The 20,990-nt window shown below is 41.3% G+C and overlaps 1 protein-coding gene and 1 pseudogene across 3 annotated transcripts in view; both read left to right on the top strand.

Annotated features, from left to right (window-relative positions):
• The window catches only part of GALK2 (galactokinase 2), a 142,429-nt gene that overhangs the window by 106,079 nt on the left and 15,360 nt on the right, over nt 1-20,990 (top strand). For all 3 annotated transcript variants that reach the window (XM_036442674.2, XM_045582699.1, XM_036442666.2), the window contains exon 8: nt 4,827-5,037. In XM_036442674.2, the coding sequence (XP_036298567.1) occupies nt 4,827-5,037 (211 nt within the window). The remainder of the gene's footprint in view (nt 1-4,826; nt 5,038-20,990) is intronic.
• LOC118721595 lies at nt 17,526-18,435 on the top strand (annotated as a pseudogene).

Genomic DNA, 20,990 nt, shown 5'->3' with positions numbered 1-20,990 from the left:
ATATGTTTGGAGGTATGTATGAAACATGCATAAAGAATTGTATAATAGGATGGTTATTAAAAGGGCTGTTGGTGCTTATCTCATTGGGCGATTACAGATGACTTATTTTAGGGTTTTTTATTGTTATTTTTTACTTTGAATTGTGTATTCTTTGCAGTTTAATAAAAATGTGTGATTTGTATAACCAGATACTTTTGTTGTGTGAAAAATAACTTGTTAAATGAGTTCTTGTTTATAGAAGTAACTCAGAAAGGGATTAGAATTTTTATCCTTTGCTGAGCTGGTGAGGAGCTGATCCGGTACTTTTCCCATTGATTTGCTAATACTACTATATGCAATGAAAAAATTGAAGAGGGGTGAATCTGATAGACAGGCTTTCGAATTAGAGCCCATATCTTAGCTTTCTCCTACTGCATTCTCTTCCTGGAAGTCTCAGTGACTCTCAGACTGAGGGTTTTATCTTTTAACTGCAGGAAAGTGTTTGGTTTGCACCCAGACAACCTGGTAGTGCTAATGAGGCAATTCCCTTTGGAAGCAGCCCTCAATCAATGAGGGATGAGAGTTAGTGGGTAAATATCTCAGCTTTCTTGCCCATGGGTAAGACACATCTCAAGTTTATACACACAAGTCCAATAGGCCTTACCTCACCTGACTACATCAGTGTACCTCATATTAGCCTCTCTTCTTGCTTACTTTCCATTTCTCTACCAGCACTTCCTGGTATCACTGACCCATCAAATTCTTGTCTCGGGTCTTCTTCCAAGAGAAACCAACTTGAAACACGGTCCCAGTGCTGTTTATCTGCCTCCTCCCAGGACTGTGGACAAAGCACTCACCTGCTTTCTGGTCCTCAGAGCACAGAACAGGCTCAGCAGCCTATTGGAAGTGGTATGTCATATGAGCACTTAATATTTGCAGTGGTGAAAACAAAATGGTGAATGTTGACAAAGAACTGCTTTTTCTTCTCTTCTCATCCTCCTGCTGAGTGAGGAACTTGTGACAAAATGACCCATAGCCCTGACTCATAGACCTGCTTTGCAAATGTTCTAAAGTAGGCCAGTCACCCAGGCCATAAGTGGCAAATTCCTTCATGAAGTTCTGTCTTTGAGCAATAGCGATCTTACCCATCCTCTGCCCTCATCTGCAAGTCATCTTTCTGTTTCCTGAGCCAAATTTCAAAGGGCTTAAGTGACTTTTCTATTTTGCTCTGCAATGTAGTGCACATACTCAGTGGCTCATGGCTGTGCAGCTGTTGTTGAGGGCATGTGGTAGATTTCATTCTTAACTGAAACACACACCACATTAGCTGTGGACCCTCCAGCTGAGGGCTAAGTGAACCCAAAGGCAAACTGTTGGAGTGAATGTGGACCTCCATATGTTAGTGCTTCTGACTGTGGTAGAAAGGCACAAAGGGAGTCTGCCTTTGACAACAACCTTGAAGGCAGCAGACTTCTCCCTACACATCTTTGGGCCAATTTCCTGAGATGTAGTGCCCGAGGCAGTGTGACTTGTTCAAGGGGAGGCAAGGGATGGGAACTTGGAGATCATTGTTGACTGAAAGGTTCTTAGGAAGACCCCACTCTCATTGCTTGGGGGCCATTCTTTGATGTTTCTCCTCTTCCTCTTGACCACCTCCCCTCCTTCCCCTTCCTTCTTCTTTATCTTTATCGCTATCATTTTCTTTGAAGGAATCCATTTATTAAAGTGTTTTTAAATCACAAGAATGTTTACTTTTAACACCAATCTTAGTTTAATTTTCAAAAACCATTTCTAAGACTTGAGTGGTGATTTAAATTCATGAGTAGCACAAAATAAATATCAGCCAGACCTCATTGAGAATGTTGCCTTGGGGAAGCAAGAAACAGTTATAATGATGCAGGAGGAATTAATGGACCAGATTTCCCCGATATGAGTGGGAATGATCCTTGTGATATCTATAGAAAATGAATTTTCTAAGATATGCATGGGAGGATGGGATGTGGAAGAAGATTTTATTTGCATGGAGTTATATTTTTCAGGTTACAATGTTCCATTTCCCCCAAGCCAGTTCTGAAAGAGGGGCAGCTGGGAGTTTAGCAAACCAGAAGCAGGGCCTGTGTCCAGAGTTTTCGTTCCATGTTGTAGCTGGTGTGGTTTAGCATTCAGGCCAGATTTCAGTCATCAGTCCATGTGTGCCATGTGGGTACAGGGGAGAGCATCCCCTTGCAGCAGGAGTCCTGAGAGAGAGAGGGAGTGAGGGACAGAAGGAGAGAGAGAGGGTCCCAGGTTTAATTCCGGTCAAGGGCATGTATGTTGGTTGTGGGCACATTCCTAGTGGGGGGTGTGCAGCAGGCAGCTGGCCGATGTTTCTCTTTCATTGATGTTTCTGGCTTTCTATCCCTCTCCCTTCCTCTCTGTAAAAAATCAATAAAATATATTTAAAAAGAGAGAGAGAGAAAGAGAGAGAGAGAGAGAGAGAGAGAGAGAGAGAGAGAGAGAGAGAGAGAGAGAGAGAGAGAGAGAGAGAGGGAGGGAGAGAGAGAGCGAGCGTGCGCGAGCTGGGGAACTCCATCCTGGACATTAATTTGTTCCCAGATATGACTTGCAGACAGGTAAGTACTCAGCCCTTACTGGGCATGCATCTAAAATGCATTTGTCTAATCCCTTCCCCTACCCATCAGCAGGGAATAAAAGCGGATAATGTTAAATGCAGCTTTTTGGCAAAGTTGTGGGTCTCAAAAGAACTGTTGGCCCAGAAAGAAACTCACTACAGACTGATTCATTTGCATTTCAGCATAACCATTATTGCTTGTCTCATTTTCGGTTCTTATAAGTATATTTCCAGTAGGACATGATCTCACTCATTTAGGGGAAATGACGAACAACATAGACTGATGAACAAGAACAGACCCAGAGACAAGGAGGCATGGATCAGACTATTGGACCTCAGAGGAAGTGTATGGGAGGGTGGGGGTAAAGGGGAGAAATCAACCAAAGGACTTGTGTGCATGCATATGAGCCTAACCAATGGTCAAGGACAACAGGGGGATGGGGGCATGTGTGGGGAGGGGTGGGGGATGGGAATGGGGGGATGAGGACAAATATGTGATACCTTAATCAATAAAGAAATTAAAAAAAGAAAAAAAGAAAAAAAGAAAATAAATGGCATGCCTATACTATCTGGCCTGCCTTTTCTTTCCTTTTCTGTTAAATAAACCAGGTTATTATAATGGCATCAATAGGACCTGGGTTTAATTTCCAAATGTCACTTTCTCTCATTTTTTAAATAGTATAACAATATCTATTTCACAGAGCTACCAAAGACTGAAGGAAGCAAAAAAGCATATTTTAAATCATGTAGCACCATATAAGCTGCATTGTTATCTCAGTTGGATTTGGATCTGTATCTGTAAGAAAGCATCATTCTAGGAGATCATCGACTTCAGCTTTTTCTGTATAAAATATATATATTGTATGTTTCCCTTTTGCATTATGTAAGTCTTTATAAGTTTTCTGAAATTTTATTTTTGAAACATAGGCCATGAATGAATTAATTAAATGAATGAATGGGTCAATCTGTGGAGGTATCAAATCCAACACTTCTACTACACTAACAAAATGTGCTAAGCAAACGAAGTCAGAAGAAAGGTTTTAGTGTGTGTCTTTGCTTTAAAAATGGCACAAGGTTCTGTGAAATATATGAACCTAAAAACATAATTCTTTTACCTCTTTTCTGAGTTCTGCCTAAAATTATGAATTTTTAAACCCCCAAATGAGGTTTAAAAAGAGGATTAACAAATATAAGAATTTATGTTATTAACAGTCTTCAGAAGTGAGTAGCTCTAAGCAGAGTACAATGATCTTTTGGTAAACTCTGCTTCCTGTAGAAAAGAAAGAAAATCAAATCATCAGCATAATAGAAGAATAAATCAGATGCACATTTCCTTGCAGACTAACTTCCCTTTCTTCAACTAGCCTCCTTTTGCTGCTGTGCTGTCTGCACCTGCCCTCCTCAAACCCAGGACTGAATTTTATAGACCTCAGGATGGAGCTATTTTCACACTGTTTTGATTGTCACCTGTCTGAAGGGCTCAGTCAGTGGTTTAGGGAGAGTGAGGGAAACACGTTCTGGATTGGGGTTCTGGTGCGTAGACCTGGTTACAAAAGGTTTGGTTTGTACTTAACCCCCTCCAGCAGACTGAGGGGGTGCCTCAGGGCACAACTGGAAGCCAAACTCCTTTCCTGAGGGTGGAGAAACATGCAGCTCTGCTAACTACCAGCAACCTAATGAAATGTTTTTTCATAAGGTCACCAATGAGGTTTTCATTTAAAATCTGGGACTTTACTCCAAACGCCCAGATACTTAAATTCATTAGCCATTTCAAAGAGGCCTGTGGTAAACAGGAAGTGCTCTAATGAAATTGGGCATTCAGTGTCCACCTCAGGACCCACGTCACGTGAGACTTGACCAGTTTTCTTTTGGTAGACTTTATAGAGAGTGGTATATTTGAGATGAACTGAATAGGGATGAAAGAACAAAATTATTCAAAGAAATAGCCCCAAGGGAAAGTGGTGACAGGCAAAAGAATCAACAGAAGATTAGTTTTTATTTTATTTTTTTAAAGAAAAATACTTAACTACCCTATGAGTGTCACACAAGCATGTTTAATTCCAAACATCTGCACCTAGCAATGGTGGGAAATGTGGATAGGTTGAATCGGAAAAAAACAACAACAAAAAACCCAAAATAAAACAAAAACAGCTTTAGGTTGAATCTGGGTAATTAAAATAGTACATATTAATTTCTGCAATGAAAACTGACCATTTATCTTGGTTTCAACTTGCAGCTCCTGGCTAAGCACAAAAACTTGCAGTGGGATAAAGTGCTGCAGCTGGAGGAGGTGCAGACCAAACTGGGGGTCAGTCTGGAAGAAATGCTGTTGATTACAGAGGATGCTCTTCACCCTGAACCCTACAGCCCTGAGGAGGTCTGCAGGTGTCTGGGAGTCAGCCTGCTGGAACTTCAGACCCAAATTCTGAGTCCAAATACTCAGGATGGTGAGTGTGCCAGAGAAAGTAAGAACGTGGGTTGTTTCCCCATTCACAGCTGAAAAGTTTACAATTTCCACAAGGATCTCACTGATTTTGAAGCATGCTTGAGGGATTTGGAGAATGGATGTGTTTTGGCAAATTACCTAGATTCTTGGCTTCATTAAATTCATCTTTTCACTCATTAACAGACATTTCCTGGTCTGCTGCATGCCAGGTATTCTGGTGAAGCAAAGCTGAATCATACTTTGTCCCTGCCCTCCAGAAGTTCATAATTCCATAAGCATCTCTTTTTTCATCTTTTTTACCCCTACCTACTTTTCTGATTATTATACCTCTTAGTATATAAAAAGGTTTAATCTGAACAGTGCTCATAACTGCTGTGGAACAAACTTGGGAGCACCATGAAGTCTTCACTGCTTAGGTTGAGACTTGTGGACCACTTTAGTATGGAAGCTCTTTCTAATTGCATGCTGCTTTCAAGTAATTTTGTTTTTATACTGATAACATCAGATACTGAGAAGACCAGATAAGGTTGGAGGTATAGGATAGAGCCTTGGAGTGTCTTTTTTTCTTAGTAGTAAAAGTTGTTTATTTGTGGGGAGTCAAAGCTGGGGGCAGGTACATCTAAGTAAGATTCTTTAAAAAAAAATCATCTCAGAGAGAGAAAGGGAAGGAGAGAAAGAGGAAGGGAGGGAGAGATGGAGGGAGGGAGGGAGGGAAGAAATGTGTGTGTGTGTTGGAAGAGAGAGAGAGAGAGAGAGAGAGAGGAGAGAGAGAGAGAGAGAGAGAGAGAGAGAGAGAGAGAGAGAGAGAGAGAGAGAGAAAGAACATTGATGTAAGAGAAACTCCAATAGGCTGCTTCCCACATTTGCTCTGACCAGGCATTGAACCTGTCATCTCCTGGTGTATGAGACAATCCACTGAGTCACACAGGCCAGGGCTCCAGCGGTTTCTTGAGGTAGAGTTGTGAGGGTGGGAGCTTAGCACAGTGATCAACCTCAGCACCCCATTTCCATTCCATTCAGTTCAGTTCTGCAATTGGTTATTGAGTGCCTGCAGTGCCTGTCAAGTAATGAAAGGCTGCAACTAATGACAGATTTGGATCAGATAAGGGAATCATTTGAGGACTGGGAGAAGGTTCTGGTTTCCAACACTGTTAGATCCAGTTTAATGTGACGAACATTTACTGAGTCTCTAGAACTGGGATGAGAAAGCTGGCCTATAGGCTTCATCAGACTTGCCACCTGTTTATGTAAAATAAACTTTTGCCAGAACACAGCCATATTGGCCTGGCTGCTTTTGCACTGCAGCAGTACCGTTGAGTAGTAGTGGTAGAGGGCCTCCATGCCAGAAAGGCAGTGGACCAAAACCAGTCTGCCTGGATTAGGATCTTGGGCTTCTTCACTCACTAGCTGTGTAACCGTTACTTTAGTTTTACATGAAGTAGGCATAACAGGAATACCTCCATTAGAGGAGTAATCTGTTTAATGTACTAAGAACAATGCTTGGTAACGGGGTTGTTCATAAATGTTAGCTTTCTTTATTATTTCTGCTTTCCTGTCCTCTTCCACCACTGCTAGGTTCTGAAGCTGAGCTTGGGAACACAGAGGTAAACACAACCGAGCACCATTCTTAAGGAGTTTGCAAAGTAGTGATAGAAACTGATAAAGAAAAAGCTGATCCAGCATAGAGTAATGATTGCTGTGGTGGAGGTACACTTGGGTTCAAGAGGCGAGAAAAGACAGAAGTCAGAGCTGGCTTTACTAAGGAGATAGCAATTTGACAAAAGTTAGAGAATAAATACGAGTTTCCAATGTAGACAAGTGGTCTGAAAGACTTCCAGGCAGACAAAAGACCAGGTGCAGAGGCAGGGAGGAGTGAGAGAGGATTACATGTCCAGAGAGATACAGCTAGTTGTGTGTTCCTTAAAAATAATATACATGGTGCGCCTGGCTAGTGTGGCTCAGTGGTTGAGTGTCAACCAATGAACCAGGAGGTCACAGTGAAGAGGTTGGGTAGGATATTGGATAGGGAGAGTTTCCAGGGAAATAACCTGTATTCTTTGATTTAAGACATGAGCCAATTTCTTTAATTCAGCAAACATATATATATATATATATATATATATATATATATTGACTTCATTGGGCTGAACTATGCTAGATGCTTGGATACAAAGATAAGTAGTATGTGATCTCGACCTTATAGTGACCTAGTGTCAAAGAGGGGAGAGTGCCACACAGCCATCACAGTAAACAACCCTCACTGCAGTGAAGGTCTTTGTCAAAAGTCTTAGAGTCTGGAGGAAAGATTGACTGCATGTCTGGAAAATGTGGCAAGTGAAAATTTGGTCTATGAATGGTTTGCCTCAAAACAAGAAAAATTCTTTTGGGACATTTTTACCTGAAAGATGGGGGAAATGTATAGCTAGCGATGGACATTACTTAGAATAAAGCACTTTTGATGTTTCTCTTGAAATTATTGTGTTTTCTTTGATTACAAAATTTGCCATTATTTACTGGTATACCTAGTACATGCATTGCTCTTTATGTATAAACTAGGGGCCTGGTGCATGAAATTCATGCAAGGGGAGGGCGGCTGCCTGGTGCCTGCACATGCAAATTAACCCTCCATCTTTGTTGGGTTAATTTGCATACTCACTCCTGATTGACTGGTGGGTGTCATGAAGTGATGGTCAATTTGCATCTCTTTTATCAGTGTAGATTTAAGTTTCCCCCTGAAGACAATGATTACATAGTTTTTGTAAAAAGCGATGCATACTAAATCTTTCTCTAGAACAACTTCCCTACTGGCTCACTTGCATCACTTCTTATAACTTACTTTTGTTTTGTTTACATTCAATATATTTATGTTGAATGGATGAATCAAGTTTATATTTTTCAAAAGGCTACCCCTTTTGCTTTTGGAATGAATAAATTTTAAAAACCTATGAACCTAAATTAGTGTGTGGGATTTTAGATTATCCTAGAATAATGTCACTTGATTTAATCTCTGGATCCAACCATCTAACCTCAGCCAAATTTCCAGCTGAATTCTCTTGGCACTCATTTTTAACTTTAGGGATTAAAATCCTTTTATATCTTTGCCTTGTTTCTTCTGAGTTTGTGCTTTGGTTGGTCTACAACATTAAGCAAATGTTTCTCTTAATGCTCTGGAAGATGTGATTCTTATTGAATGTGGCACTGTATGTACTTAGATTGTATGAATGGAGGCAAAGATGACATATACTTAGTTTTAACATGAACTAATATTCTGATGATGGAATATGATATCAAAGGTACGCGGTATTCGATGTTCCCTTAATTCCCAAATTGTTTTCCTTCTTTACCTGGATATGAGTGTGAGTTGGGAGATATTGACCTTGAGATGACAGTGTAGGGAAAGATGTTTATAATCAAATTGTGGCTTTCAGCCTCTGCTAAGCCATTCAGAATTTCAAATGCTCATGCACAGTTATTATTTTCTCTTTCCAAATTTATAATAATTAGATTTAGAAATTCTTAGAGGCCATTGAAATTCAACACACAAACACACACAAAGTAAAATCCTCAAATCCTTTAGATATTGTTTAGGATGGCCACACTCTACCAGTGAGAACTGGCTAGGAATAATTTAAGGATGATGAGGCAGGTCTTGCCCACAGGTAGAAATTATCTAAGGGTGTAGTACAAAGTGTGGGTTTCTAGAGGCTCAGGGGCCAGGCTGATTTGGGAGACGTGTGGCCAAAGAGGAAAAGAAGCTGTGGCCAGAGCCAGAAGAGATGGGCATGTGTATCTAGCATAGGAGATAAGCTAAAACACATACTGGAGGATCAACAAAGAAGCCCTTGAGGAACTAAATGGAAACTGAGGTGGAAAATAGGTTAGGTTCTTTGGGTGCCAGTTTATGAAAGTGGAAATTAAAAAAAAAATGTTTTATTGATTTTAGAGAGGGTGAGGGAGAGAGAGATTGAAACAACAGTGATGAGACAAAATCATCAATAAGCTGCCTCCTGCACTCTCCCTACTGGGGACTGAGCCTGCAACCCATGCATATGCCCTAACTGACCATGACCTCCTGGTTCACGAGTCAGTGCTCAATCACTGAACCACACTGGCCAGGCAAGAAAGGGGGGATTTATTAGTAGCATTCTTCTTCCTCCTCCTCCTCCTCCTCCCCCTCCTCCCCCTCCTCCTCCTCCTCCTCCTCCTCCTCCTCCTCCTCCTCTTCTTTTTCTTCTTCTTCTTCTTCTTCTTCTTCTTCTTCTTCTTCTTCTTCTTCTTCTTCTTCTTCTTAATAAATCTTTATTGTTCAGATTATTACAGGTGTTCCTCTCCCCCTCCCCCCTTTAGCTCCCCTCCACCTGATTCCCAACCCCACCCCACACCCTTACCCCCACCACTGTCTTCATCCATAGATGTAAGATTTTTGTCCAATCTCTTCCCACACCCCTCAGACCCCTTTCCCCCTGTGAATTGTTAGTCCAATCCCTTTCTATGTCCCTGATTCTATTATATTCACCAGTCCATTTTGTTCTTCAGATTTTTTTTTATTCTGTTGATTTTTAGATTCGCTTGTTGATAGGTATGTATTTGATGCCTTTTTGTTGTTTATAGTTTTTTACCTTTACCTTTTTCTTCTTTCTCTTCTTAAAGAATACCCTTCAACATTTCATGTAATCCTGGTTTGGTGTTAATGAACTCCTTTAACTTTTTCTTAGCTGTGAAGCTCTTTATCTGACCTTCAATTCTGAATGATAGCTTTGTTGGGTAGAGTAATCTTGGTTGTAGGTTCTTATTGTTCATCATTTTGAATATTTCTTGCCACTCCTTTCTGGCCTGCATAGTTTCTGTTGAGAAATCAGCTGATGGTCATATGGGTACTCCCTTGTAGGTAACTAGTTGTTTTTCTCTTGCTGCTTGTAAGATTTTCTCTTTGTCTTTTGTTCTTAGCATCATGGTGTGTTCCTCTTTGGATTCCTCCAGTTTGGGGTCCTGTGCATTTCCTGAACTTGTAGGTCTATTTCTTTCACCAGGTAGGGAAAGTTTTCTGTCATTATTTCTTCCATTAAGCTTTCAATATTCTGCTTGCTCTCTTCTTCTGGCACCCCAAAAATCCAGAGGATCCGCTGTGTCTATAAAGGAAGAACTGCTGTGCTGGAGACACAGCTTGTTTCAGTGGGGCTTTGGTGCTCACTGAGTCCGTCTCCCGAATGTGTCACTTATGGGTGTGAGGGATTGAAATTGAGCACTAGAACTCTGTTTTCTGGGTCTCAATGAGGTACAGTTCAGCTACTGTCTGAGGCCAGTACTGTCACAGAAGCTACAGCGTGAACCACAGTCCTGTCCTCCTTGGATCTGTTTGCCACAGGTTGCAATTTTGCTAAACGCAACAGAGAGGGCCATTCATATGCAAAGTCTGCTGCTTGTAGCTTGGATGTGTTGTGAGAGGCGGAGTCTCAGGGTGTCACTAGGCTGGGGCTTGGCCAACAGCGATGGCTGCCTCTCTGATGGCGTCCCCATGTCTCCCACCACAGCACAGCAAACAATCTCAGCTCTGCAAGCCAGCCAGCCTCACTTTCTGACCCAATGGCAGACAGTCTAGTCTCTCCTCAGAAACTGGATTACAGAGACATAGGGTGCTTGTCTCTCTTCGGGTTGAAGAAAGCACTGCCCTCTGCCAGCTTGGATCCACCACCAGCCCTTATCCCGTCCTTGCCCCCCTACCTCAGTTTTTCAGCACTTGTGCTCTGGATTCTCCTCTTTCTCTTTCAGTCTAGAGGTAGGGCTTCCTTTCAGCTAGCTTTCGTTTGGTTTTTGGGAGATAGACGTTTATTTTATAGTTTTTTTTTGGACTTGCCCGGCGGCTGTTTAGGAGTGTCTACCTAACACCGCCATCTTTGTTCCCCCTAGGAGCATTCTTTTTTGGGAGGCCCAGCTTGTGCTCCATGTCGGAGTGGTCCTTCTGCTTAGATGCACTGGGCTGAGCTGGAGACAAATCTCATTGCTTAGAGTACCAACTTTGTCTGTGATCATTTGTTGGCAAATGCTGGCCAGTGCTGACTAATTTATTTGGATTATGTGACCTCCAAATTCATAAGTGATAAGCATGGCATTAGAGCAAACACCGGGCACTGACATAGACTGCTCTTTAGGAGGGGTACAACTTCTTCCCTCTCCTCCCCCCAAAAAAACAAAACCCCAGCACAAAAAGATGTATTTACTTTATGGCTTACATATTACTTATCACCCATATCACCTGATTTCAGTCTCACAATAACCCCAGGGCACATGGTTATCCTTTTCACAGATGAGGAAACTGAGGTCAGAGAGTTTGTAGTTACATGTAGATACAAGACTACAGAGATAGGTGCTAGAGCTAGATCCCAAATCTTAATCTTCTGATTTAATCCAATGACCTTTCTGCCATTGCTTTTTTTTTTTAATTGGCTTTAGCAATCCTTTACCAAGAAAGGGAGATGATAATCAAATTTTGACTTTACTTGGCTCTAATATTTTTCTATTTTATTGCCAAATAATAATAGTAATGGGAACAAAAAATAATTTTCCATTGTATCTGTATAGACATTCACAATTTTAACTACATGAAATCTCAGTTGAGCATTATTCATGCTATCAGTTTCCAGAGAAAAACATGACAGAGCAGAGACACTGCATGGTTTTATAAAATGTTTGAGGAAGATTATTCCTCATATTGTTTTCTGGAGGATATGGGGTGGGAGAAACCACAAGAATGAATATCTTCAGTCCACTAGGACCTCTGATGTTGGGAAGCCTTTTTTTGTTAAGGGCTACTGATGCAACAGCAGAAGAGACCAGAGACCACCTACATAGGAAAGCAATATAATTTAGTCTTTGAATGGGGAACTCTAAAGTGTTCCAAGAATGAGGAATATAAAATTCTATTCGATTAATACAAGAAACAGCAATACATATGCTTAACAAAAATGAATGTAGTTTACTCTTATAGGGGCAAGGGAACAGAGAAGAAAATCAAAAGGGAAAGAGCCATATGGACAAAGCAAAAGGGAAAACGAATCTGATAAAGGGGAGTGTCTGGTGGGTACACATGACTTGTTTATGTGGAAGCACATAACTGCACACACAGAGAAACTGTGAGCAAACTCACGCCTGTGTGCATTCACTTGCCACCCTGGTCCCTGGAGCGGTGCTGGCACACACCAGTAACCATGGCTTCTGTGCAATAGCAGCACCCTCACTGATCTCTTCAGGGTATCACCAGTCACATCGTGAGCACCTCTGGAAGAGGGACATCTCATTAGAAGCTTATGAAAATGAACCATTTTCATCCTCCCTAATAGTACACCAACTTTGGAAAGCCCAAGTGTAGTGTAGGTCTATTGTCTCCAATTCTTGCTATAGGGAAATTAAGAGGCGGGCAGGAGTCAGAGCTCCTCACTCCTGGTCCCCCTTGTTCAGTGCCCAGGTCTCCATCCTTGTCTGTCCAGTGCAGACCTTTCAAAAACAGATTCAGGGCAGAAATGTTCTCGGCGAGCTTCATGGATGAGGTGGCATCTGGGCTGACATTGAAAGAGATTGCAAAACTCATCTGAGCAGGATACCAATATCGAGCCCACACTCTCAGAAGCCAGTGTTGAGAAGCGGGATGGCATTAACACATCGTAAGAGAAAGGAAAGAATTAAGCACATTCAGAAGACTCGGTGTGTTTTGATGGACTGGAATGTGTGAACCTTCACTTACTGGACAATTAAAAATATTCTGGTGTTTGATGCAATCAAATATGCAGAAATGCCTTAGTCAAAATGGTGAATTGGGAAATTTATTACGGCATCTGTGTACAGGTGGGTTAGCGTTGAGGAGAGACCAGTTAGAAGGCAGCACATTGTCCAGACATGGGGTGGTAAGAATTTGAACGAGAAAGGTACAGTATAGAATGAAAAGGAAGGGAGTGTTGGGCTCTGTCTTGACATTTAAATGGCCATGTAGGTAACAGGCACTCAGTATATTGCCAGAGTGTAAAATGCAGGTGAGGGGGACTACAACTGAGGGAGGCAAAGTTTTCGAGGTCAGAACAGGAGAATTTATTATGACACAGACAGTGCTGGCTCTTGCTGCTCCTGGAAATCTGAGGAAAGGAAGCTATAACCACATGGGGTGCCTTTACTCTCCATGGAAAAGATGGCATTAGGCTGTGGATTTGAAAACATTCACAAATGCCTCTTGGAATGTTGTTTTCCCATGGACTAATGTGGTTTGTGTTGAAAGTGCACATGTATATTTTTCATCAGTGGCTTTGCTTTAAAAGCAGGTAGTTAAATATTTTCCCCCCTCTTAAATGTAAAATGCTAATTTAATTTAGTCTTTGCAGCATGGGAATGGGATATTAATGTTGCTGAAAATAGCAGTTTATTTTTTGTGGGTTTGATCATTTTCAGAAACTTCATATATATATATATATATATATATATATATATATATATATATATATATGTATATGAAAAATATTATTACCAGAAAAATACATTTGAAACCACAGCCCAACTTCAATGAGGATTGTATAGTGTTTTTCCATTCTTCTGCTTAAATACCCAGAAGATTCCATGCCCCAGAGCAGGGACTTATTCTAACTTTGCTGCATAGAAAACCGGAGGACTTGGGAGTGGATTCTGACGTGGTTTTCCCCATCTACCTCTGGCTAGCTGTTCTTGGAAACCAACTCTTGGTTTAGCCCAGTGGAGCTTTGTGTTTAAGAGAAATTGCCAGTGGCATGCAACTATAGGGTTGTGCAAAACCAGCTAAAACCACAACTGCTTTTAGCCCCCTACCCGAACAGTTGGAAAGTATTTTGGGGAGTGAGAGTCTCAGAAGATTAATTATATACTTACATGATAACAATTTCCAATTCTCTCAGACCGGCATTTCTATTTATTTTGTTTTAATGATCCTCAGATGAAGTCTTTATCCAAATTAAGTCTGATTCCCAAAATATTTTATTACTTTTAAGCTTATTAGCTGAAAACCATGGCTGTTATTCTTCCATCCCTAGACAACATGTATGTAGTTTGGCCACATGAAGCTACCTGAAGAAGCTCACTGTACTGAGAATGAAGGAGACGGAGGTCCGGCACTCCTCAGACTCCGAGGATGGACGGGGAAACCATCCTTTAAGAAGGGCATGCACAGACTAATATGTGCTCACAGAAGGAGACTTGGAATTCAGTCATGCAAGGGAAGAGAGAAGACTTAAATGCTCTGTTTAAGAGCCATGGTGTTTCATTGCTGCCGGGGGTATGTGCCATGGTTTTAGCTACTTAGCATCCAGGCCTCTCTCCTAAGGAAATCTCTTGCTGTGTGCATGTTGGTAGGAGGGAGAGTCTTGCTTCCTGTGGTAGAAGCTGAGGGGAGAGATTTGTCTCTCACAGGTCACTTATCATCTGGTGGTGAGCAGAGGTCCTAGGCTTGTCCTGGTGTCCTGGCACATTCTGTGTCTGGGGCTTTGAGTGTAATAGACACAGGGTTTGTTGACAATAGAGTCCAATGCCATATCCACACTGTGGAGAGACTTTAGCAGTGTTCTTCACTGCCATTGCTCCTGACCCTTTTCCACCTGGTTTTCTCACATTCTAATAGAGAATAAGAATACATAATCCTAATAGATTTTGTGAGCTCCCTAATATCTTTAAGATAAGTTCCTTTTCAATTAAGTTAACTGGTATACATTTCTGTTGTTTACAAACAAGAACCCTGACTGACATAATGACTGTAATACTTACTTAAATCTAGCTGGAATTTTGAACTTGGATTCAAGGATAGCTTTATGGAATTTGTGTGTATGTTGTACTATCTATAGAATTTTGGATATTTGTGCATTCAGATGGGGGAGAGGGTCTATTTTTTTTTCAATCATGGTTGAAGAAACTAAAGCTTTGAAAGTTCAAAAAACTTGCTGAAGATCAAACAACTACTAAGTTGTAGTTAGGATTTGAGGTGTCTTTTTGAAATCCCTCTTTTATTAGATTTTCAAGGGTCTATAACCCTTAAAAGGCCAAGAACCACGTATCTACAATCTAAACACCTTACTTCAAAGCCCTCATGATCTGGCTTCTGCCTACTTCTTCAGTTTTCTCTCTCACTCTGTTTCCTGTTACGTCTGTTCGTTATCTTCATTTCTTGCTCCAGTTACATCCAGATACTAGGGATTTTCTAAAAGCACCTGATGGTTTTTAATATCCATGTCTTTGCTCATGATGTTCTTCTACTTTAATTTTTTAAGCCTCTTGTCTGCACCTTATCCCACCTTATACTTGGTTTGTTGGACACCTACTTATCTTTTAAGAATCAGTTGGCTTCACTTCCTCTGTGAAGGTCATGATCACTGTGTCCCCTTCCTGTCGCCCACCTGATTCAGCATTGCCAGCAGTCCACATCAAACTAGCAGCCGTGTGGCTCCATCTTTGTTTTCTTTGGGGCATTCTCCAAAGTCACTGCCCAGGCACAAATTTGTGGAGATGTTAACCCCTCTGGGGGCAACTCTCAAACAATGGGAACACCATAGATAAATGCCCACCTTCTGGTAAGCCAATTCTGAGGCACCTTCTATATGGTTCTTCACAGAGACCCCCAGCAGTGGGGCCCTGGCTGTCCACAGTGGTAACCTGCTCATTAAGCATGTTTCACTGGCTTTTCTCCTTTCCTATCTCACTTTCTTCCTCTTTTGCTTCCTGGATTTCTGCTACCTGCACTCAAGTCTTTGTCTGAGACCTCTGTTTTCAGATTAACCCAGATCAGTACACCTCTTGACTTTGTGCCTCCATTTTAGCTGTGAGGAGTTGCCTTAGTATCTGTTGCCCTTCATTGTACTTATTTAAATGATCTCTCTGTCGTAGATGATTATTTCATTTATTTTAAAAATTTGATTTATTTTTTATTGTGGTAAGAATACTTTATATGAGATCTGTCTTCTCAAAAGCATTATTGGCTATAAGCACAATGTCATACAGCAAATCTCAAGAGCTTACTCATCTTACTTGACAGAAACTGTATGCTTGTTGATTAATAATTCCCATTTCTCCCTCCCTCATCCCTAGGTGACTAACATTCCAGCCTTTGCATTTATGAATGTGACTATTTCAGCTACCCTATATAAATGGAATCATGAGTATTTGTCTTTATGTGTCTGGCTTATTTAACTTAGCATGTTGTATTCAAAGTCAATCCATATTGTTGCATATTGCAGAATTCCCCTCATTTTTAAGACTGAATAATATTTCATTGTATGTATATACTGAATTTTCTTTAAAATTTTTTGTTTAATTATAGTTGAAGAATCTGAAGCTATAAAAATTCAAAAAACTTGTTTAAGATCAAACGACTAATGAGTTGCAGTTTAGGATTTGAGATACCTTTTTGAAATCTCTACTCTTATACATAACACTACCTTAAGCAGTGGTCAGCAAAAGAGCGGCAAAGCGCATGTGGCTCGTGAGCCACGGTTTGCCGACCACTGCCTTAATGGATAAGACAATTAAATGAAGTGCTCAGTTGATGAGTAATAGGGAAGGATATGGCCTCTTTTCTTTCAGATGAACATGGCGGTGGGGGTGATAGACATTTCAGTTGTTTCCACATCTTGGCTATTGTGAATAGTGCTGTAGTACACATGGGAATGATAATATCTGTGAGAGTCAGAGGATATTAAAACCTCAGCTTGAGGACGGACTCCTCAAGAGGGTGCCCCAGGTTCTGGTCAGTTTGCTCTCTTCAGGCACATAAACATACCCTGCTAGTTCCCAGGCTGGGCCTGCAGCTCATCCTGTCTGTAGCAAGAAAGCTCTGTGACTCAGGCCTTCTTCCCATGACACCTCTCACTGCTGTTCTTCCTCCACTAAACCCTGTCTTCTTAGTGCACCTTTAGCATTTCCAGCACTTGGATATCTGCTACAGTTGGTCACTGTCCAATGGTCTCATAGTTTGTTTTGTCTGTTTAACTGAGATGTAAGTTCCTCAAAGCAGGGGCTTCTGTTCACATGTCTTTTGTGCCTCTTGCAATATGAACACATGGCAGGTGCTCAGTAAGAGCTACTGTTTGTTGCTAGATGGCTATCTTATGCAGTGCTTTTGGCATCCCTCTTAGTAGAAGATGAAGTAATAATCAGGAAGCTATCAGCTCTTGAGTGAAGAATTTAAAATTAATGCCGAAACCAGTTTGGCTCAGTGGTAGAGCGTCTGTCTGTGGACTGAAAGGTCCCGGGTTCGATTCCGGTCAAGGGCATGTACATAGGTTGCAGGCACATCCCCGGTTGGGGGTGTGCAGGAGGCAGCTGGTCGATGTTTCTCTCTCATCGATGTTTCTAGCTCTCTATCTCTCTCCCTTCCTCTCTGTAAAAAAAATCAATAAAATATATTGATATTTTAAAAAACACACACAAAAATTAAATTAAATTAAATCAGTGGGGCTCTGCGGTCGGTTGTTCCTTCCTTTCTGCTTCTCTCACACATTTTTTGATATGGGGCAGGGGCGCCAGCTCCACCTGTATATCCCAGAAGCCATCACCATGATGGAAGAGGAGCAAAAATTGGAGAGTATGATCTCATTTTTATAAAAAATACGTATGTAGACAAATGTCTGGATTGAAGACCTCAATGGCTGAAGGCAAGAGGAAGACAGCTCTGGAAATGGTCTAGGCCAGTGGTCAGCAAACTGTGGCTCGCGAGCCACGGTTTGCTGTTCTGTTGACTAATGAGTTTGCCAACCACTGAGATAGAGGCTTAATCACAAGGAACAACAACTGCCTGTAATTATTGCAATCAAGAATCTAGGTCAGTGGTCGGTAAACTCATTAGTCAACAGAGCGGCAAACTGCGACTCGTGAGCTGCATGTGGCTTGTGAGCTGCAGTTTGCTGACCACTGGTCTAGGCATCTGGAACAGATAGACATTATGTGACTTTTTTTTTTTTTTTTTTTTTTGCATGAGGAGGATTATACCCTAGGAAACTCTCTTCATTACATGATCATGAAGAACCCAGAAATGGAATTTTGTAGTTACACTACAACCCATTCTCTGAGAGTAAAATTAATTTACAAATTCAGACTCGAGGTGCTCTTCCAGCTGTTGAGCCATTTCAGAGAGGCCTGAATGAGCTTATGAATGTCTGCCAACATGTACTTGACAAGTTTGAGGCCAGCATAAAGAAATATGAGGACCAAAAAGCAAGCAGAAATGAATCTACATTCTAGTCCCTGTGCACTATAGAGGGGAGGAACATCTTCTGGGATATTATCTGTGACTTTGCAAAACCCAGAAATGGAAGTTCATGATTATAACATGATCTGCCCTTCAGGAAGGTGTGATTCTAGCTATTAACTCACTACAGCTGTGGGAGTCCCTGCAAGAACCTTTGTTTCCCTCTTCAAATAATAATAATAATAATAAAAATCAGTGGGGCTCTTTTAGAGATTAAATAGGTGTGTCCTCCATCTGCTGTTGACCTGCTACTCTTAGCTTTTAGGAGGAAAATGGTGCCATTCACAGACTCTCATTCTTTCCCACAAGAGATATAACAAAATGATCAATTGTTTGTGTCCTAGTTTAATTAATTGATTAGAGAGGAGTTCTGATCATAAGCGATGTAGCCATCTTTGTAAGGTGGAAGTGAGTAGGCATCTTTTTGTTTCAAAGATTGTCTAAAACAAAAAATATTTTAACTGGTTATGATTATCTATTTTCTGTCCCTTTTATTTGAAACACATTTTGTTTGTTTTAGAAATCTCTTTTCTCCCACATCTGTGAAGAAAAATACAATATAAACAATTCTGTCATCTGTGATAATGAGTATTAGGCACACTTTAGACACTTGAGTTTACTATCTCTGAACTTCCTTTTAGTAAACTATTTCAAAATTTTTTTGTGAGGGTGCTAGTAAGCATAAATTGCCAAAATAGTAAGTCTTTACTTTCTCTATTGCATTTGTCCTACAAAATATTTAGTGAAGATTCGGTGCACTTTTGTTATAAAGTCAAGGAACTGAACTATTCATTCAGTACATATTCATTGAGTCCCATCTGTGTGCCAAACCCTGTTTTAGCTTCCGAAGATACAACAGTGAAGAAATTAGACAAGGTCCTTGATCTCCCAACCCTTAACTTCTAGTGGAGAGAAATGACCACAAGCCAACAAATAAATGAACATATAAGAAAATTGGGGGAGACCCAAGATGATGGCAGATTAAGTGGAAACTCCATTCACCTATTCTCGTGACCAAACTGAAATTATAAGTAAAGTACAGACAAATCATCCTGAATAACAAGTGAAGACTAGCTGGAGAGAAGCCATATAACAAGGACTTACATAGAGGCCACATCGAGACTGGTAGGAGATACAGAGGCTCAAGAGAGCTGCCTGAGAATGCATGGCAGCAGCTGGAGTTCCAGAGGGATATATCCGCTGCAGAGGGGTTCACCTAAGAAGTGTGAGGTACAAACCACAAGCTGGGCTACCCAGCCCAGAACACCAGAACTGGGAAAGACACCCTTATAACACCTGACTATGAAAAGCAGTGGGGTTTCTGTCTGCCAGGGAGGGACCTCTAGTAATGCAGTTATCCTCTTAAAGACCCAATGCCCAAAATTTTGTTCATAGCTACTTATCCTTGACTCCAGTGGAGGGAAGGCAGAGTGGACTAGAGCTGTGTGAGGAGAATCTGGGTTGATGGCTATGGGGAGAAAGCTGACAGATCAGCTGCCAGGATCCCTGTTCTAAGTAATTTCTCCATACTGCAGAAACCATTTTTGTAGGCAGAGCACTCCTCTCCATGCACATAAACCTGGAAGGAAACAATATCCTACCCCTTGGAATCCCTCTTGCCCCACCCTGTGAGCTTATTTTCTGCTGAGGAGTACAGCCTGAGGCTCTTTAAGTGACTGAGCCTGATAGACAGCTTACAGGCAAAGGAGGATCTCTGAGTGCTTTGAGACTTTTGCTGACCTGTCTATGGGACTGGTGCTAGTAAAAGCAGACCTTGATGTGCAGCATGGCCTTTTCACATGCACCCAGTCCAGCAGAGAGAACCATAAGTTATGGATTGCTGATAGCTCCAAATAGGTTGCATAGGGCCAGTCACAGACATTGTGTGACACTGACCTGCACCAGAATCCCTCAAAAGAGGTCTAGAACCAAACCACCTAGTGGTCAGCTTCAGATAACAACAGAGTAGGATCTAATCTTCACAAGCAGCATATTCACAAGGAGATATCAACAGGCACTGAACTCTGCTGAGGCAAATTCTGCCTTATGTGATTTGCATCTGCACAGCAGCTTGCATGTTGTGTTGGGGTTGAGCCTCACTGTCAGCCAGCCTGGGGGTCTATCCCACACATGATGGTCCAATAGCAATAAAAACTCCATTACATCAGGATGGCCTATGTAATGTGCTTAAGGGACATTCCTAGGGCACCCAACTCAAGTGAACAGGGAGATTGTGCAGTGGGTCTTTCAGATCACTTACTATATAAGGCCACCCTACCAAGACTGGGAGTCATAGCAGATCTACCTAATACATAGAAACAAGCACAATGAGGCAGCCAAATGGGGAGAGAAAGAACAGGACCCAAATGAAAGAACAAGAAAATTCTCCAGAAGGAGAGCTAAACAAAATAGAGGTAAGCAACTTACAATTTATAGAGTTCAAAGTAATGATTATAAGGATGCCGAACGCATGAACCAGCACATAGAAACCATGAAAAAGGACCAGGCAGAAATAAAGAATGTGGTGAGTGGAGGTGGAAGAGGGTATAGGGGGGATAATTGGTGATGGAAAAAATAAAAGAAGAAAAGAAAATTAGATGTTAAGTTTTGAGAGAATAAAATAGGATGGAGGGAATGTATAGGTGGGGGAGTTACTCTAGATTGAAGTTGAGGAAAGGTCTCCTTAAAGCTGTGATGTCTGAGATTTGAAT

This window comes from Pipistrellus kuhlii, unplaced genomic scaffold (assembly GCF_014108245.1).
Source record: "Pipistrellus kuhlii isolate mPipKuh1 unplaced genomic scaffold, mPipKuh1.p scaffold_m20_p_1, whole genome shotgun sequence".
NCBI lineage: Eukaryota > Metazoa > Chordata > Mammalia > Chiroptera > Vespertilionidae > Pipistrellus > Pipistrellus kuhlii.
This window is presented reverse-complemented; position numbering and strand designations above follow the sequence as displayed.